The sequence below is a fragment of the Neospora caninum genome, chromosome VIII (assembly GCF_000208865.1).
Source record: "Neospora caninum Liverpool complete genome, chromosome VIII".
Classification (NCBI taxonomy): Eukaryota; Apicomplexa; class Conoidasida; order Eucoccidiorida; family Sarcocystidae; genus Neospora; species Neospora caninum.
Genome location: NC_018395.1, coordinates 2,792,066 through 2,810,475, shown reverse-complemented (window position 1 = coordinate 2,810,475; position 18,410 = coordinate 2,792,066). Strand labels below are relative to the sequence as shown.

Below are 18,410 nucleotides of genomic sequence, written 5' to 3'. Positions count from 1 at the left end.
TTGTATCATGTGCTCCTTTTTGGAGCAAGAAGGATGAGAAGATTCGGTTCAGAAGATGAGCGTCCGAATCTACACCTGAAGAATTATGAACGCACGAATTCCCACATCAAGTGCCGTGTTATTCACAGTTTGACGATTTTACTTCCCATCCGATGTAACACAAAACGCTAAGAGCATGCCCACCCGCCACAAGCCCCTTCTCCAAGATAGACCTGCCAAGAGGTCTAGGCAGAGAAGTTGGCAGGAAGCAATCCGCACTTTCTACTCCAGATCTCGCGCTTTTGCAAGGGAGCTAATGAGCGCTTTCTCTCTCGTATGGCCCTTGCCGTGCTCACTATTCTTTGAAACCGAGTCAACGGGGTTCCGACGTCTGGTCCGAAGAGTGCCCATCAGCCACCGCCGCCGGTTGGCCCCAGAGGTCACGCATGGCAAGGGATAACATGACGGCTGTTGTTTCAAAGCAACACCCTGATTTTCCTGAACAGCGAAGGGTGATGAAAAGAGCAGTTTCTGCTTCTGTCTCTTTCCCAAGCCCCCTTCCCTTCAAACAAACTTGAAGGGGTTCCCCCACATTTCTCGCCAGTTACTGGCTTTAGGTAGATTAATGTGCATCGCGGGCTGATGCAAAGGTAGTTTAAGGTCTTCTAGTTGCCCCTTCAGAGTTGACAAGAGGGTGGGACACGTGTAACTGGTTGACTCTTCGGGTAATTGCCCGATAGGCTGCGGTTGGGGAAAGTCGTAGGCAGTCGGGCCAGACGCCTTTCTCAGTACGCTGCTTTGTAAAGGAGCGTTTGGCAGGTCAAGCCGTGCCGGTACATCGAGAGGCGCGGAAGTGTACAAAGCATGAAGTTCTGAGAGAGGCATAGCCTGCTGCTTGGTAGCCTGGAAACATTTTGCACCACAGGCGAGACACCGCAGGGACAGAGGAAACACATGTGACCGAAACAAGCTGTAGATATATAGCTTCTAGACAGGACTCGACTGATGGAAGCTGATGCAGGTAGAAATACGTAGGTTGCCCAGGTAAGCACAAGTTGCATGCGTATGATGTACAGTCGTGAAACAATCTGCTCTTTCTCTTCTCTCAATGCACATACAATACCCGCAGTTTCCAAGAGCTTGGTTGTGCGCTCGGATCCGTTCTAGTGTGTTAACAGAGTCCGCGAATGCTGGTGAAGGACCGGACACGGGAAGAATGCTGCTCGATACACGGTATCCACGTTCAGCATTGCAGTCAGCGAGCAGGGGAGTCGAGTCCATACACACCAAACGCCCTGACTATCCTTCTCTCCTTTCAAGGCATCTTTGGTTCGCCGTTTATCGTGAGACAGCGGATTGACTCTCGACACTGAAGTTAATGCGGAACACACACCGCCTTCTAATAGTCGGACGTGTGCTGGGTTCCATCCCCCCCGTGCGAGGATTCCCTCTGCGTGTCTTCGCCAGTGCGTTGTGGCTCACAGCCTCAGTAAGCGTCCACGTTGCTCCTTCGCCGTGGTCTATAGGGTGAACGAACTCATCGCCGAAGACCTAAGAGCAAAAGGCCGTAGATTCACGCTTTATTCCTACGTGTCAGTCAGTCACCTTGACGGTTTCCGGATCTGCGTCCTTGACTTTCATCCGCTGGCCTTGGTCGTCTGTTCCTTCTTTACACTGCCCGACGTCTATCGACACTGCCTTTTAGGAATTGGTTGCAAGCATCCTCCGACTACTACCATCGATATCCCGACCTCATCTCTCTACGCTCCTCTTCGTTTCGCTGCGCCTGCCTCTCTCTCTCGTTTGCCTGTGCCTCTTGCTGAACCGTTGAACCCGAAAGTTTCGAAAATAGTGGTGAGTAGCGTGTATTTCACAAGACCCAGGAAGCACCACGTTGCCTTCAGACGAAGCTTCTCCGTCGGTCTCGCTCCTTTTTCTCGGCTAACGGCCACTCTGTCCCTTTGCTTCCTCTCACCGACTTGCCTACTGGCGTTCTCACTATTAAACCCCTTACGCCATCATGACAGAAACTAAGGGACATGAAAACGGTCGAGGGCTCGGCCTGCGAGTCTCTCGGGCCTCCCTTCCAGTCTGCTCTGTCTCCCGCTTGCTCCCTGTCTCTTTCTTTGCGTCTCTCGCCTCGCGGTCGGCTGTCTTCTCTCTCACCCGTTTGCCGCCGAAGAAGATGTCGAGGCGCTTGCTGGTGATGTGCCACGTGACGTGCTCTGCCCGGATGCCGTCGCGAACAAAGAGAACGATCTCGAAATTAAAGACGCTCTCTCTCCACACGTAGTGCTTCGATTTACCCATCATACGATCGCCCATTTCGCAGCCGTGCCGCATGCCACCGGAGCGACCGAGAACGCTGTCCCGGAATCCCCGGCTGCCGTCGCGTCGCGGGTCCGGCGGCGTGTCGAGCCCATACAGCCTCGTTGTGTAGTCTGAAGGGCAAAGGGCATGTACAGAGATGGGACACACAGAGAGACAGAACAATGGTGAGACAGTCAGCAACTGACGCAAAATGAGGAAAGAACGGCAAACACAGATGGTCCGTTAGAGAGCACAAGCACAGAAGGAAGAACTAAGACACACCTGAGAGAAGAGAAAAACTCCGGAGGCAGCGAGAAAAACAGAAGGAACGACAATGACGATGTGACTCGGTACACAGATATACATATACATATTTATGTATACGAACGCAGACAGGACTACAACGGTTGCCTCTCTATCAGAGTAGATGTCAATACGTACACTTGCCGTTTTTTTGCCGGGACGTAACTCATGGGTCTCAGACAAGGAAGCGGTTTCCGGTGTTTCTCAGCGGATTCACACGCCCCTCTAGGTGCGAAAAGCCCCCGTTACGGCAACAGCGAAACGACAGACAAGTATTCACATGTGTGCTGGCGTTTCTACTACATATATATATATATATATATATATATATGTATATATATATATATATACTCATTGACATGCTGTGCTCTTGCCACTGTTATACATATCCACCTTGAGTGTTTGCACTTCGTTCTGTTCGGTCGTCTGCCTCACTTTGAACCCTCTCTCGCTGCACGTCATTCATCGCAGGTTCGATGTCGTCCCAGTACGGACTAGCAGGATTGGTGCTCATTTCGTCCTGCAAAACACCCACGGCCGTCGTGGAGAGGCGACGGAAACACAACCCTTTCACAAAGAGGAAGTACAGTGGACGCACACGTCGGCAGAGTCACAGAGGGTTTACCACGCATGTGTCACTTTGCTAGGATCTGCCTCGCGACAGCCACAGGCCCTCTGTAAGCCCAGAATCCGTCTGTGTCGTGCGCGTGGGGACTGGACTGCCGAGAGTGTCATCCCGTACCCCGCTTTTCTGCTCTCATCTCGAAGCCACGTTCGTCAATCACCACGCACGTGTAGATGCATGCGTTGCTGTATGGAAGCGCCTCATGCGTCTTCAATTTGCGAGATGGAAAAGGGCAAAAAAGCGGACACAGACACAATCACGAAAGGGATAAACGGCATCAGGCGAGCAGTACCGAACCCTCCAGTATTCATCTCCTGAAGAACCGGCGCTAGCTCCCGCGTGAAGGCGGCTCCATCCTGACTCGAAACAGATCGTCACGCGTCTCGCAAACCTAACCGGTTGGTGATGGAGACCCTGTCACTCTACGCGAGAAAAGAAAGAGAGCTCGACGACGAGGGCGCACAAACATGTATATCCCGCACAGAGACTTCCGTCTTCCCAAAACTCGACCGGGGACACCTGCTAGATGTCAGGGCTGAGCCTGGGGCCTGTTGGGGTTTGCGGGTGCACATGCAGAGCGTTTCAGGCAGCGAGAACGCGTGCCTTTCCACTCTTCGGTGGCGAGACTTGGAGTCGTTACCTGGATTTTGTCACGCACTTGGTCCGCCTTATACTCGAGCCACTCGTCGTGGGTCATATTGTCAGGGATGTGCTCCTCGGGGAGGTTCTTCAGAAATTCCATGTCAGGAGAGATTCGCCACCACGGTCTATGGCGGTCATAGATATTACACAGGGTGATGTCGAATCTGGAGACACGCCGAGAAGGGAAGAGAAAAAGAAAAGTCCAGGGAGACAAAAGAGAGCGGAACGCCGCGGATGAGCCAGAGGCTCGGAACAATTCGCAGCACGGAGAGAAGAACAAAACGCGAAGCTTTTGCAGCAGACACGCGGATGGAGCCGCGCGTCACGAATCTCTTCTACGAAAGGAATCCGTTAAGAGGACCGTCCACGAGTCATACGCGGTAGTAAGATATAAGAGAGTAGGTAATCTCCCATATATGAGAGCCGCTCATGGGGTCTGTTTCCAAGGCACAAGATGCATAGGCAAATGGAGTCGAGGGGCAAATACAGGGAAAGGAATGCATGAGGCGAAAGTGAAAGAGAGGACCACACGGGCTCCAGGCGTGTGGGTTTCAGACGCGTCGTTGGAACAGACCGAGCCTGAAAATGACACGTGCACCTGCTCAGCACCGGCCTCTCGCCTTTCTGTGGTCCTTTGGCGTTTCCTCGCCCTTTCGCTCCTTCAACAGCAGAACGTGCAAAGCACGCAGAACACGGTTCACAGTGCGGAGACACACAACGGCTTCGTGGGACAGGCCGGTGAGGCAGAGAAGACAAGGCGGAAAACAGGGGCGAGATGGCGACGAAACGTGCAGAAAGTCGGATAGACAAGGAATCGCGGTGTGAGGGGAAGAAGGAGCGGAAAGCGACAGAGGCAGGAAAGAACACGAGGCGAAAGCATCGTTCCAGGGGCCAAGAAGCTAAAGTGGAGAACCCACGAGAATGCGAAGCGGCGGTTCCACGCAATGCATTCCGTTCACGCGCATCCTGCTATTCTGGTCTTACGCTAGCCAGTCGCCGCCCCGGACGGTGTAGCTCGTCAAGTTCGCCGGAGACGTTTCGGTCCTCGCCATTTCCTCTCTCCGTCGCGCGTCTCGCAGAGATGGCGGGAGGTCCTCGTCGTGGGTTTGCTGCCTGCGATCGTCCTCGCGTTTGTCCAACTCAAGGTCTACAGAGAAGTCGAAAGGCAATCCCATTTCGGGACTGAGGAGGAAGACTGAGCGCTCCAGTTTGCGCATGCTCGCGAGGGCGATCTGCATGCCTGGCATGGCGTCCGCCTGAAGGAGCAAGGCGGAAGAGGAACCACCAAAAGTAGACTCGCGAGAAAGCGACAAACAGGACAGAAGCCATCAAACACGCGTGAGAGGACACCCCAGCGAGGAAAGCAAGAACAACGCATAAAAAATGAGGGCCAGGGAAAAACGCGACACAGGCAAAGGCGATGCCCCAGGGGCAAGGCCAAAAGGGAGGAAAGGAGAGGTGCTAGAAAGGTGAAAGCCACGACCCTGAGAAGAGAAACGGCGGCCAAAAACTGACGAGAGCACACTGAGACTTGGCGCTTGCGATACGTGCGCGTGATTCCACGCAGGACACGCGTAGCAAAGCCCGTCCCCTGTCAATGCAGAGCAAAACGCTGTGTCATTTCGGATCGCCGCGACTCGTCGTGTCTCCGGTTTTCTCACAAACGGAAACTCCATCATTGTGGTGTTAAGGGCGCGTGTGTCGGCGATCTTGAATCCCGAGAGCGTGTGGAGCGAGAACTCGATCGTGACGTTCATTTGAGGGGAGGGGTAGAGGGCTCCCTCGCCGCCCTCGATCTGTCTCTTCAGGATCTGAGGGCACGGAAAGCACACCGAAAGCGAGGGACTGTCGCGCATGTTGCTTGCCGTCTTCTACGAAGAAGACACGGGTGGTGACCGGTTTGAGAGAAACCGCGATGTGTCGCCTCTCGCCACGACTCGGGCCCCAGAACCATCCCGTTTCGGTTTCCTGGAGCGCCTTTTCGTCTCGCCTTCTGAAAGCCTTCAGTGTTCGCCATCTGCAATGCCCCAAATGCGGGACGCGCGGTGCGAGGGAAGCGAAGTGCAAGAGGCACCGGCGACTCCACACAACTGTCGTAGGCGCGGCAACACGCTGTCTAAGCGCGAGCGCAGGCGAGTTCCACACACAAAGCACTGTCAGGTGGAAGAAACACCAATGTGTAGAAGAGGAGAACGGCCAGGATTGGCCTGGAAGGTTCAACTTGAAGAGACGAAACGTGGTGGAGTGTCGGGGGGTCTTTCCGCCTAGCGAAAGCGGCTCGGCGTCGAGGAGAGACGCCCGCGTCTTCACGCTGAAGCGAATCGCAACGCGACGTACCCTGCCGTCGGCGAGAAGATCCCAATTGAGCGAAGGGCCCTCGCGAGGAGGCTCATTGCGTCTGCCCCGCCTTTGCACGTGCACGATGTGTGTCGCAATCAACGATTCTACCCACGTGTTTGCCTCCTTGAACAGCGCGAACGGAAGGGGGGTAACTGGCGTGGTGGGAGCCGGAAGAGACGAGAGAGACGCAAAAAGAGGGGAAGGAGACGCAACCAGAGAGGACGGAGACAGAGGCGACGGCGGAATAGAAGGCGAGACAGAAGGCGAGAGAGAGGGAGACAGTAAGAGGGGAAAAAAAGGCAGAGACGAAGGAGACCGAGCGGACGACGGTGAGGTGCGGGAAGGAGACTGGGAAAGAAGAGAGGAAGAAGTGAGAGAGAAGGAAGAAGGAGATCCACACGGAGAAACGGAACGGCGAGAACGGGGATCATTCGCCGTCGCGCGTGGCAGCCTACGCAGAACAGCAGGCACGAAGGCAGGAAGAGAACGAGACAGAGAGAAAGACGAGAGGGAAGCGAGAGGAGAGAGGGAAGAGAGAGAAGAGAGGGAAGATCCGGATGACGGAGGAGAGCACTTTGGGGAACGGTTCAGGAAAGAAGACGGACGGGACGAAGGGAGTGTCGTGGCTTGGCCATGTTGACTCCGAATGCGTTCATCGAAGTTGAGAGAACATCTCGAACTGGGAAGAAGAGGATGAGAGGCAGATGGCCGCTGAAGGGCCAAAGACATTTCAGGAGGCCCGGAGATTCTGAGGGGCGACTCATAAAGAAGAAGAACGAGGAGCAAGAGGCAGACAGGACGTGTTGCTGTGAGAGGAAGACCGCAGGCAGCAGACGATGGCGCCGGCATTCTGTGCTCAGGGAAGAAGAGTTACAGACGCCTACGGGATCTCGCTTGCATTGGACCTTATTTTCCTCGTTGCTCTGTTGGCCGTTCTTCTCTCCCCTCGCCTGTCTCCCGCTTTCTGTTTTGACCGTTTTCCTCCTTATCTCTGTCCTCATCGTCGCCTTCCTCCTTTTCTCTCCTCCTTCCTCCTTTTCTCTTCTCCTTCCCCCTTTTCTCTTCTCCTTCCCCCTTTTCTATCCGTTCATGTCAGCGGCCTCCCTCGTTTTTTCTGCCACGCCTTGTCCTGTAGGAAGCGACCGCGATTTTGAATCGAGTTCAAACGCTCGCCACACCGACGGCGGGGCGAAAAGGACAGGCCCGAGCCTGTCCCTCGTCCCCAGGAGAGAGGCGCCTAAACGGCAAAAAGAGGGACAGAGGAACATGTGCCCGCGGCGCAAGAGCCCCTTTTAAGCGGAAGTTCGGCAAGGACTGCCGTTTGCTTCTTCAGCACAAAACGCCGAGAGGCACTCGAAGAGAAATGCACCCGTGTTTGGTGCAAACTGCCTTTCAGGCTTGAAACACATAACTATTCAGATGTATATTTGTAGACATACCTGAATATGATTGCCCGAAACGGAGACTGTGCATGTAACAACTCACGTCGACGTGGACACGAAACCTGAGCGACGATCGCAACGCTCTGGCGTGACAAAAGGCGAAAGCCACCCCTTTCCGTGACGCAGACGCATTGCATATCGAGGTGGAGAAAAGCAAGAGGCGCGAGCGACGAGAGCAAAAACATTTGTGCTGTCGATTGTCTCCTTTTCTGTTGGGGGAGCCCTGTGTGGAGACGGCAGGCAGGACAGCGACAGAGTCAGGTGGCAAAAAGGGGCGCCTTTGAGATTCCGCAGGCCGGCTTTAACCGTGTGAAAACAGTGGGGGAAACCGGCGGGAAAAAAGAGAAAGAGGGAGACACGAAGGACAAACCCAACTCGGGAAAAGGAGACTCGAAGCCCCAAAGCTCCTCCAGGGGGGGACGGTGTGTGTCTGCGCTTCTGTGTGTCGCGTCTCCGCGGGACAGTCGACTCCTGCAGCCTGTCCAGTTTTCTCGGATGTAGAGTGAAGATCCGTTCAAGGGAAGAAATGCGCGAAGGCAACTGGCTCTGTTCGGCTGAAGATGAGGGGAAATGGCCGCAAGAAAGGGATTGGCTGCGGAAAAGCGAACCTCTGTTTCTGGCGTAAGGGCCCTCTCCCTGACAGCGAGAAAAGCCGATACACGCACACAGACCTGTGCACCGCAGAAAAAAAGGGACTCGCAGGCGGCGAGGCGAAAATTCCTCCTCGTGCTGTATCCGGAAACGGCGGAGAAAACAGATGCGTCTTGAGCAGCAGTTATCGAATCTTCCAAAGTCGGTAAAGAATAGGGAGTCTGGAACGCCGCGCGACTGGGCGTCGCACGCGGTTGCTCGTGCTCCCCCGTGTCTTGTCTGCTCTGCTGCCTATGCGGAGAGAACAGATCTAGAGTTAAAATCGAAAGGCCAAGAGCTTCGCTTCCAGCCAAGCCAGTAAAAAGAATCCGGAGCGCAGAATGCGCCTCTCCCGCTTTCGCGTGCAGTGTACATACACCAGAGAACAGGTGCTCGCTCGATCTACATTTACGGGCTAGCGACTCGCGACGAGTCTCCGCGTGCCCGTCGCCAAACGGAGAGAGGTGTTCCTTTCACTTACGTGCCTGATGCCTGACGAGGTCTTCTCTAGAGAAAAGGAAGGGGGTCCGGACGCATCAGTCCCTTTCTCTGTGGTGTCTCCACAGGCTCGCCCCATCCCTCCAGATGGCCAGAAACGGTGACCTACCCGAGGCCGAGGGTCTGAAGAAACAGCGTCGTTCATCACCTCGCCACTCTCTCGGTCGTCGGACGCGATTCAGTGCAAAAAGCAGAGATGGGGTTTTGTCTACGTGGCCCTCGCGCGGTTGGTGTATCCCTACGTTTGACTCTAGAAGAAAATGTACAGCTCTCTTCTGTACGTCCGGAAAGGTCCAGTAAATATCGATCTACACTCTGCATGTGGAACGTTTTTTCAGTAGTAATCCATGCATTACGCCTAGAACATAAAACCGATGTGGGATAACCTTAATGTCGTAGGAGACTGAAATCCAACTCGTGCAGCTGTCGTACGACTGCGGAGCTCCGCCGAGGCAAATCGACGGCCAACACGCCGATGGATTCGCCAGAAAAAAGTACGGCTGCGGTGCCCTACAAACGTACCCACGCCTGTCGAATATACCGACCTAACCAAGAGATACAGCTTTTCATCTGTTTATTCTCCGTATCAACTTATATATATATCCTATGGTTGTAGAGATGTATATACATAAATGCACGTGTATGTGTTGATGCAGTGTCTGGGTCCTCTCGGCGTGCAGAGAGCCCAGCCGCCCTTGTCAAAAAAGGTTCGACGACGAAGAGCATGGGAAGCAAGCAACGAGTCACTTCTGTGTTGGACCGTGTTGGGTGCAGCCTCCGTGCTTTCTGTTTATGCCGCATTTCTCCGTCCGGTTCCTGCGGGTCTTTTCTTCAAGTTCGGTTTCCTCGTTTATCCGCTTTTTTGCCCCTCACAAACACCGTTGACCGTTTGCGGGCTTCGACTCTCCGAGGACCGGCCGCCAAAATTGAATTTTTCCGGAGATACGGGAGCTCAAGGCTTTGCAGCGCTGTGCGTTCGCCTGACCTTTAACACGGGCAGAAGGCGTAGGCGCTTGCGCGCGTTCCTGCCGAAACTGGACGGCCTCGTTTGCACGCGAAGGCCAGGAAACGCTCATTTGCGTCGAAAAGAATGACCTGCGTGTCCTCAGTGAAAAAACTCGGTTGCTTTCCCGCCGCACAGACGGCAGAGACCAGAAACAAGGACCAGAAAAAAGCGGGAAGCGTCCAAGAGAAAGCCCCATTCGTCCCTGAAGAGCGTTCAAGGCCACTCGCCTTTCTGCGTCGTCAAAGTGTGGGGAGGGGGGGAGGGGGGGGGAAGAAGAGGGGAGTCGCCGGGGAGACGGCAAAAGGCAACAAAAGAAAGCCAACAAAAAAGGGAGAAGAACGCCCTCCCTCCAGGTCGCGCGAGTTCAAATTTCTCGCGCATCTTCAGCGCTCTCTGTCTCGCCAGCTCAGCCGAAAGGGCAGAGGGCGACGGCAAAAAAGGGGCGGCGCCTCTGCACCTTTCTAAATGTTTTATTGCCTCCTGTCCACTTCATCGAGAAGCATATCGATGTACATGTCGTTCATCTTGCTGGCGCTTAGAGGCTCGTCGTCCGGCGTTGCACTGCAGAAAAGAAATCGACAACGTCATCTCGCCTGTTCTTCTTCCGGCCCTTTCTCTCTGGGCCACCGTTTTTCACCTTTCTGCTCTTTTGCCTTCCTCCCTGCCTTCGTGCGGTGTTTCTTTTCTCCTCCTCGCCCCCCGTCCCCCGTGCCTCTCAGTCCGCAGGCGACCGTCCGTCCTTCCCGACGCAAACGCGGTTTCCTCTCTGCGCTTACCTCGGCTTCAACAATGCGCCCTGGAGTTCGCGCCTGCGCAGCTTCGTCTCTCTGCTCACTTCGAAAGTCGACAAATAGCGGTCGGACACGAGCGGGTCACGTCTCCGGCCCGCTGGCGAGGCGATGGCTGACAGTTCCGGTGCGGGGCGGTAAATGGGCTGCATGCGGGAACACAGGAAAGCGGAGAGAGGAGCTGAAAAAAGAGATGGCTGAGGCAGCGCGAGAGTGGGGCCGGGACGACATAGAGGCCGCACAGAAGCGACACAGCGCAAGGCAAGCAGGCTCCGGCAAAGCAGCGCACCCCGCCGGAGAGCAGAGAGCGAAGAGGGAGAAATAGGGGCGCATCTTCACGAGCAGAAAAAAAGTCGAGGCTTCTTCGGCGCAACCCGACAACTGGACAGGGTCTCACAGGATCCCCAGGACACGCCGACCAGTGGGCAGATGGAGTGGAGGAAAACGCCGGCGGGCGTGGAACAGACACAACTAGCTCCCCGAGATTCCCCGACACGACGCGCCACAGTTTCCTTCCCTCTGCTGCCTAGTCTCCGAAAAAACTCGTGGCTCTTCTCCCTCGTTCGCTTCCGGCCTTCCCTCCGGCGAGCCCTCAAGAGTCTCCAGGGACAGCCGCAGGGAGCGGCCGACCCCCCTTCTTCTCGCGGGCCTTCGACGTTTTCTGTCGCTCGCGCGCCTACGTCGCAAATGTCTGAGTTGTGGCTGAGAGCCTGGAGCTTCAACTCCGCCTGGCACGCCGGCACATGCGGCGCAGGGAAGAAGACGTTCGCGCTCCGCCGAGTTTGCGTGCTGGGTAATCTGCCGTAGTAGTGCGGCTGGTACACGAAGGCAGGCAACCCTCCGAGGGGGACACTCCCCGCGCCGAGACTCGGCCGGAACAGGCCTGGAGAGGGGTCGGCGCCCGGCGGCGCGGTGACCCCATCCGAAGCAGCTGAAGACGCGGCGCACAACACAGACACGCCACAAAAAACGGTGCACTCCGCGGGCGGCTGTATACGGACAGCCCCGACAGGCGGCGAGAGAGAGGAGGGAGAGGAGCGTGAGTAGCTGCCGCGCGCTGCCTCTCACCGGGTGCGAGTCGAGGCCGTTTCGGATCACAAACGCGGAAAACAGCCGAGAACAGAGAGACGCGAAAGCGATCGACACGTGAGAGACTGCGGCGAGAAAAACGGAGAATCCGTGTTTGAGCACACCACGGCCGTGGAAGAAAAGGGAATGGGAGAGAAGAGACAGGCCAAAACGAAGTGCGCAAACCTGGAGGAACGTCCACGCGTATGCATGCGCAGGTGACAACACACACACAGCGCCTATATATATATATATATAGAGAGAGAGAGAGAGAGAGATAATTTACTGGATAGACAGACGGCACAGTCTTTCCTGCGTCTGTCAGATTGGGCCGTGTGAGCGCGACAAAGGCAGAAGCCAGCACGCCGACGTGAGCCGCCCGCCGCACCTGTGGAGGGATCGGAGAAGTTCCCGAGACCCTGGCCGACAGGTCTCCTGATTCGCTTGTCTTGAATGGCATTCGTCACGAGACGATAAAAGCCAAGGCGCTCGCGACGGCATATGAACGTGCTGCACGACAAAGGACAAAAAACACCGGGAGATCACTCAACAGACAAACCGGGGGAGAAAAGAGAACAGGGAACCAAAACAAACCGACAAGCACGCGCCGTGCTCCACACACGCACGCGCTCTCAGACACGCTTCTCCATACGACTAAATGCATAAGCAGATCTACACAAACATATATATATATATATATATACATATATATATATATATATATATATAAATGTAGGGAGAGATGTACGTGCATATATATATATATACCAATGTGAAAATAGATGATATACGGTGTATGAGCCCGAATGCACGTCTCTACAGAAGAGACACGGATCGCAGATCTGTGCGCCATTTGCGCATGTGGAGATGTTATGAGAAGAACACGCTTTGTTACGATGAATTGTCATTTCTTTACCGGAGAAAGCTGCCCAGCAGTTTGGTTCCGAGAAGGAAGTTGACTTGATTTCGAGTGGTTGTGGCCTTGGCGTTAGCGATGTTCGAGATCAGAACTCCGGTTTCATGAACCGCGAAGCACGCCAGCCTGGAATAGACGAAAAAGAGCCGACGCTGACGTCGCATCCCACCACAGATCTGTCTCTATCCAACACAAGAGAAAATGTCAGGTCACTGCTGCCGCCTCGACCCATCAGTCGACGCATTCTTCCCACAAAAGCTCTTATCATGGCCAAAGATAAACATATATATATATATATATAAATAAATATAAATATATATATATATATATATATAAATATAAATATATATATGCAAGTGTCAGTGCGCATGGGCACAGGTACAAACCGTACACGGATTAAAATTATGTCCATCTGTGCATCCAAGTTGGTACTCGGTTATATACTTTAGACGCTAGCTTCCCTGCTGAACTTCCCTTTTTTTGAAACACACTTCCCTTCTCGCCGTTAGTATGATCCCAAAGTACCAGAAGCCAGGTGATTTATAGACTATAACGGGACATTCGACCGAACCTGCGACAGATAAATATATCTTGGATGATTGTATATTAGCGAGTCAATGTCAATCAAACATGCGAATTTCAGGTTTTCCCACACGTGTCTTTATTTTGGGGTATCGACATCTTTTTTCTCCCGACTGATGCTGGCTCCTGTCATCTGCGCTGCTGCGACGCAGTAGCAAGATGCTTGTTTTTGGGCGTCATCAGCGTGTCGCCGTCTGCACATTCTTTCGAACTCCCAGAGAAGAAACCGAGTTTTCGGAACGCGAAGAGGCACATTCAGCCGAGAGAACGCTGGCTGGAGCCTTCTCTAGCCGTGGATCGGCTCGGGCGTGCATGCGAGTGTGAATTCCTGATGTATCTACGCCGCAGCTCTCTGGCCGTCTGTGTCCTTACTTTCGCATCGACACGGCCAGCAAGCGTAGTCTCGCAGTGCGAAGAATGCCGCAGATCACCTCGAATGCTGCTTTAATGATCTGTCCTTTGATTTTCCGCAGCATTCCACTCCTTCGTTCGACGTCGGTGTCTCCTGAGAAAACCGCGAAACACGCAAAATCAGTGGGAAACCCGAGGATCCCTCTCTTCTCGGGGGTTGATTGACCATGGCAAGACGAGAAGAGACGTTTCGGCGGAGGACACAAGTTTCTGACCCACACCTGGCAAAATGAAAAGCAGAAAAATACGCACTCCTCCAGCTTCCCGATTTCGTTCACAAATCCCCATTTCTGTGTACGTGTTGATATCGACAAAACTATGCGCATATATATATATATATATATATATATCGAAGGATATGAAAACGGCAGATGTGTCAGTGAACAAACCGAGACATATATAGAGGGAGATCGCAACATCTGTATTGATATATATATATATATATATATACATTTATGTATGCGTAGAAACACAATCACCGTGGACGCGGAGACAGGGTAGGTGAGGGTGCAATGAGGCGCAACGGGGGAAAATCAGAAAGGCGCGAGACGAGAAAAGAGAATCGGGCGTGAAGAATGCAGTGTGTTCTGTCACGATGCCATCAGGGAAGCTCTCACCATCAGCAGCGGGCGAGTGTTCTTTCGCATTCTGCAGAGACAAGGACGGTCATACGAGCGGATGAGAGGGGACACACAGGGGAGAGGGGACACACAGGGGAGAGAGAATACTCAGGGGACGGGAAGGAGAGAGGTGGGGGAAGCCACGATGGCGAAACGTAGTGAAAGAGCGAAGCGAGACCACCTGGAGAACAACGAACCTAGGGAAGCCGCGAGGCGCGCGGGGAAGGCGGCAAACAGAGAGCGCTGGAAGCAAGAGGCGGGATGGGAGCAAAGACCAGCGAAGCTGACGGAGTGTGAAAGGAGTCGGGAGACAAAGAGAGATTCTGTGGCCGAAAAAAACCGGCAAAGTGGGGTTCCCAAAGCGAAGCGGAAAGGATGTTTTTGATTCGGCACACACACGTGGAGAAGCACGGCCCTCCAAGCAGCCATACAGTGTTTCAGGTCCCCGAGCACTCGAAACCACAAAAAGTGCACGCATTCGCATTTCCGATTGGCTGCGAGGAGCTATACGCCCCCCCAACGACAGACAAGACAAACCGCCCGCGGAACACCCGGCAGTACAAAGCGCGTTCGTTCCCAGACGGGGAATCACATGCGCAGAACCCACCAGAAACGCGAGCTTCCCGCCTACCGGTTCAGTGTGATCTCCGTCCTGCGGCGTCTCGGAAAGGGTCTGACGCTTGCTGACGAGTGCACCCTGGACTTCGAGCAGCTGAGAAGAGAGGAAACGGAAGCGCCACAGCTGAAACGAGGGGACGTGGTTCCACCGCACGAGGCGAGGTTTTTTCGCGATTCCCAGGCACGAGAAAACCAGATCGGAAGGCTGCGGCCGCGTGCCGACCCGGGAGGTTTCGAGGCCTTCCCTGAAGACGAAGGCTGCGAGAGCTCGCGTTGTCCTCTCTCGACCGCGCTTTTGCATGCCAAGAAGGAAGCGTAAGAAGAAAGAAAAACGAACGACAAAAGGGAGAACGTTAAGGGGCAAACGTGCGAGGCAACCGCACCGCGGAAGAACGAAGACACGGGACGTGGCGCTGCGTTCCACGCGCCACGCGTGGGGTTGGAGTCGCGGTCGGGTCTCCGTTTTCTGAAGGTTTCTCGTCGCCCCCTATTCACGTTCTTTTCTCGCTCCCGCGCCTCGCGCGACCTCACCTGCGTGTTGAGTCTCTCGTTTTCAGCAAGAAGAAGAAGCTGCTCTTGCCGCAGAAGGCGCAACTGCGAGTCCACTACGTGGCTGACGCCGGGACCGACGCCGTGCTCGGCTCGATACGCCAAATGCGCCGCTCCAAATGCGTTTTCGACAATCGCATTGAACCCTAGAACATCAAAGGGACAGCAAAGAGCGAGGAAACTCCCAGGTGGAACGCCGGAGGCTGGTAGAAGCCACCATCGCGACAGAGCGGAGAAGTGTGTGTGTCTGTCGGAGACGCTGGAGCGAAAGGCGCCGGGGGGCGGTTGAAAAAGGCACCGTTGGCCGCAGAGAGAACCCCTGAAAACGTCGTTTCCCTGCCCATCGACCTCCCGGGTGTGTCCTGTGCAGCACGACGATTTTTCGTTGGCGAAACCCCACGGCCTCCCCAAGGGCTTCCTCGCGTGGTTCTCCCCCTGCCGTGTGCTTTTGAAGTTTTTGTCGCAGAGACATGCGGCCTCGTTTCCTCGGCTTTTTACCTTGGCGTAACATGCGATTCGTCACGGTATTTCGACAAAAGAGCTCTCCGAGACACTCCAGCGCGCGTCCCTTCCGCAGGGCTTTGTAGGTCAGTTTCCGGGCTTCATTCAGGGGCAGGGTGGAGGACTGAAGAATCCGGAGATCCTCCGCAGCTTGCTGGGAAGAAACGGAACAGAGCCGCGGCACAGTGTACACAGCCACACGAGAGAAGCAGAGTCAAAGCCCCAGTAGTGGACGGCGCGCGGTTCGGCTCCGTGGTTGGTCCCATCTGTCCCCCGCCCCCGCCCGCGGAGATCCGGAACTCTCCACCGACACAGTGGCTGTTGAAAGATACGCCACGGAGCGGAAGCGCAACGGAGCGGAAGCGAGAGCCACGCATACGGCTCTCGACCAAGGGATCCCTACGCAAACGAGACGGCGACGGCGGGTACAGAGAGGAAGGCGAGCCTAGGAGGCGTCGGGGCATTGAGGGAAGACTGCGAAGTCCCACACAACCGGAGCTTGTCGTGGGTGCATCACGGTTCACACACTGGGAGAAAAATCTTTTTATTTCCTGGATCGGAAGGTGTTAGAGTATCCATAGACAAGAAAGCAAGAAAGACAGCGGCGAGGTAGGTCGACCGGCGGCTGTAGCCAGGAGCCCCAGGAGAACGACCCTAGGCCTTGACGGAGGGTACATTGTCCAACTGTACCTCCACAGACACGAACGAGACAGAGAGACGGGCACATACCTCCACAGGCATGGGGACGGAACGGCCTTCGCGTCTGCGAAACTTTTCAGAGACCGACCAGCCACAGGCACACAGGGTGGAAGTTACGGGTGCATCTAGACGCGGATTTGCTTGGTGGACCAGACGCCAGTGTGGCCAGAGGGAGAGGAAGCGGGGCCGAAGGCTCAGTCGAGTAGGGGAAAGAAACTCAGGGTAGATGCGAAGTCAGTTCTCCACAGTTTCAGTCTTACATCGAGTTGTTTCCGCAGTTCGTCCGCTTCGCGTTCCTTTTCACGAATTTTCTTCTCGGCCGCTCGTTGGGCATTTCGCATCTCCGACTGAAGCTGCGAGAGGGTGTGCTGCAGCGCCGTCTGTTCCTCGTCTTTCTTCTGCAAATCGGATTTGTTTTGGCGGGCCAAGCGACGAAGCCTCTTGATCTCCTCTGCTGCCTCAGCGAGGGTCAACCTCTGCATGGTTTTTCCATCTTTTTCTGAACGAATGGGGACATAAAAAAGAGGAAAGTCCACAAAGACGCAGTGTGACGGATCGGAAAAACGATAGAGGGACTCCGGTAGCCGTAGAGACCCGCCAAGGTAGACGTAGACGCGCTGCCTGGCGCCGGAGACACACCGAACGCACGCAGAGCGAAACACAGAGAACTTGAAGCAGAAGGCAGACGAGCCAGTCTTCTGGTGTTCTTCGAGGGCAGGCGCCCTCGATTTCCTCTCGAAGACTCACCAGTCAACTTGGGTGTTGGGCCACCTGGAGAGCCGGAGGCAAAGCAGGGGACACAGACAGTGGAGCGTGACATAGTTGAAGTCGAGGCAAGGAAGCAACGAACCACATGCAAGGGAAAAACAGCGCAGAACCGAAACTGAAGAGAACCCCAGGAGAAAGCACCACGGCCAGGCGGCCACGGAAACCGATACACATGAAGTCAGAAGCATCTACACATGCAGATATGTATGTATGTACGGTATACATATGCATGCATATATTTCTATACACATCTGTAGATGGATGTGCGTGGGGAACAGCCGAAAAGCAGCGTGTGTCTTGGGGTGGAAGAGTGGAAAAAGCATGAATCCGCCGAGACAGCGAGGCAGCTAGTCGAGTGTAAGAGTTGAACATTTGCGCAGTGCTCGACACATTGAGATTCAAGCGAGGGCGGGGTCGAGTTCTGTCTGAGCGCGAAGACGTCGTTTGCACCGGCAGGAACGCCTCGGCGGTTTTAGCTAAAGCAGAGACGCATGCACGAAACCATCACGCCCACAGTCGAGTCATTGGACTGCCTGGGTTTTTGCCTCAGCTGGCGTCCTACCGTCGAAACGCGTGGAAAGGCTGCTGGCGGTGAGAGGCTGTCGAGGACTCCTGCCGTCTCCCTCTGTGGGAGCGGCGGAGTCTGTGGGATTTGAGGCGCGCGAAAGCTGGTCGTCCATGGCGCCGAAGGAAACGACGTACTAGAAAATCCGAAAGACGCAGGGGAAACTGACAAGGGCCGAAATGAAGGGCCGCGGGGCCGAGGAAGACGAAAGGGGAAAGAAGCACACTCGGCGCGGTGAAGCTGGCGTGGTGGGAGCGCAAAGAACAGAGGCAGCGACCATGTCCCGAGGAAGAGGGACAGGGGGGAAAACGAAGAGAGTGCGGAGGAAGTACACTCGGGACACTGTCGCGCTACGTTTTTTCGAGTGCGCATGTGTGCACGGCGACAGAGTTCGCAGAGGGCCGACAGAAGGGAGAAGGGAAGGGACGGAGGCAAGACGAATCGGGTCCCATCCCGGTCAACCCGTGGAAGGCAGTGGCATCGAGCACGCAGACGTGGAGGAATGGCTGATGAGAAAGGGAGAAACGACACAAGATAGGAACAATAAGCA

At 54.9% G+C, this 18,410-nt stretch overlaps 2 protein-coding genes across 2 annotated transcripts; both read right to left on the bottom strand.

The window, feature by feature from the left end:
• Positions 1–1,711: 1,711 nt before the first annotated feature.
• On the bottom strand, positions 1,712–7,099 carry NCLIV_033590 (conserved hypothetical protein; the record flags this gene model as incomplete). The annotated part of the gene is made up of 8 exons (XM_003883555.1): positions 1,712–1,798; positions 2,146–2,420; positions 3,028–3,112; positions 3,858–4,023; positions 4,844–5,115; positions 5,521–5,670; positions 6,197–6,351; positions 7,084–7,099. 8 exons carry the CDS (start codon positions 7,097–7,099, stop codon positions 1,712–1,714), a joined length of 1,206 nt encoding a protein of 401 aa, XP_003883604.1.
• Positions 7,100–10,245: 3,146 nt separating this feature from the next.
• Positions 10,246–17,975, bottom strand: NCLIV_033580 (conserved hypothetical protein; the record flags this gene model as incomplete). Its single annotated transcript, XM_003883554.1, has 13 exons — positions 10,246–10,336; positions 10,552–10,709; positions 11,244–11,494; positions 12,020–12,141; positions 12,548–12,673; positions 13,502–13,634; positions 14,358–14,403; positions 14,792–14,872; positions 15,310–15,473; positions 15,826–15,982; positions 16,788–17,026; positions 17,275–17,298; positions 17,858–17,975. 13 exons carry the CDS (start codon positions 17,973–17,975, stop codon positions 10,246–10,248), a joined length of 1,710 nt encoding a protein of 569 aa, XP_003883603.1.
• Between the last annotated feature and the right edge of the window lie 435 nt (positions 17,976–18,410).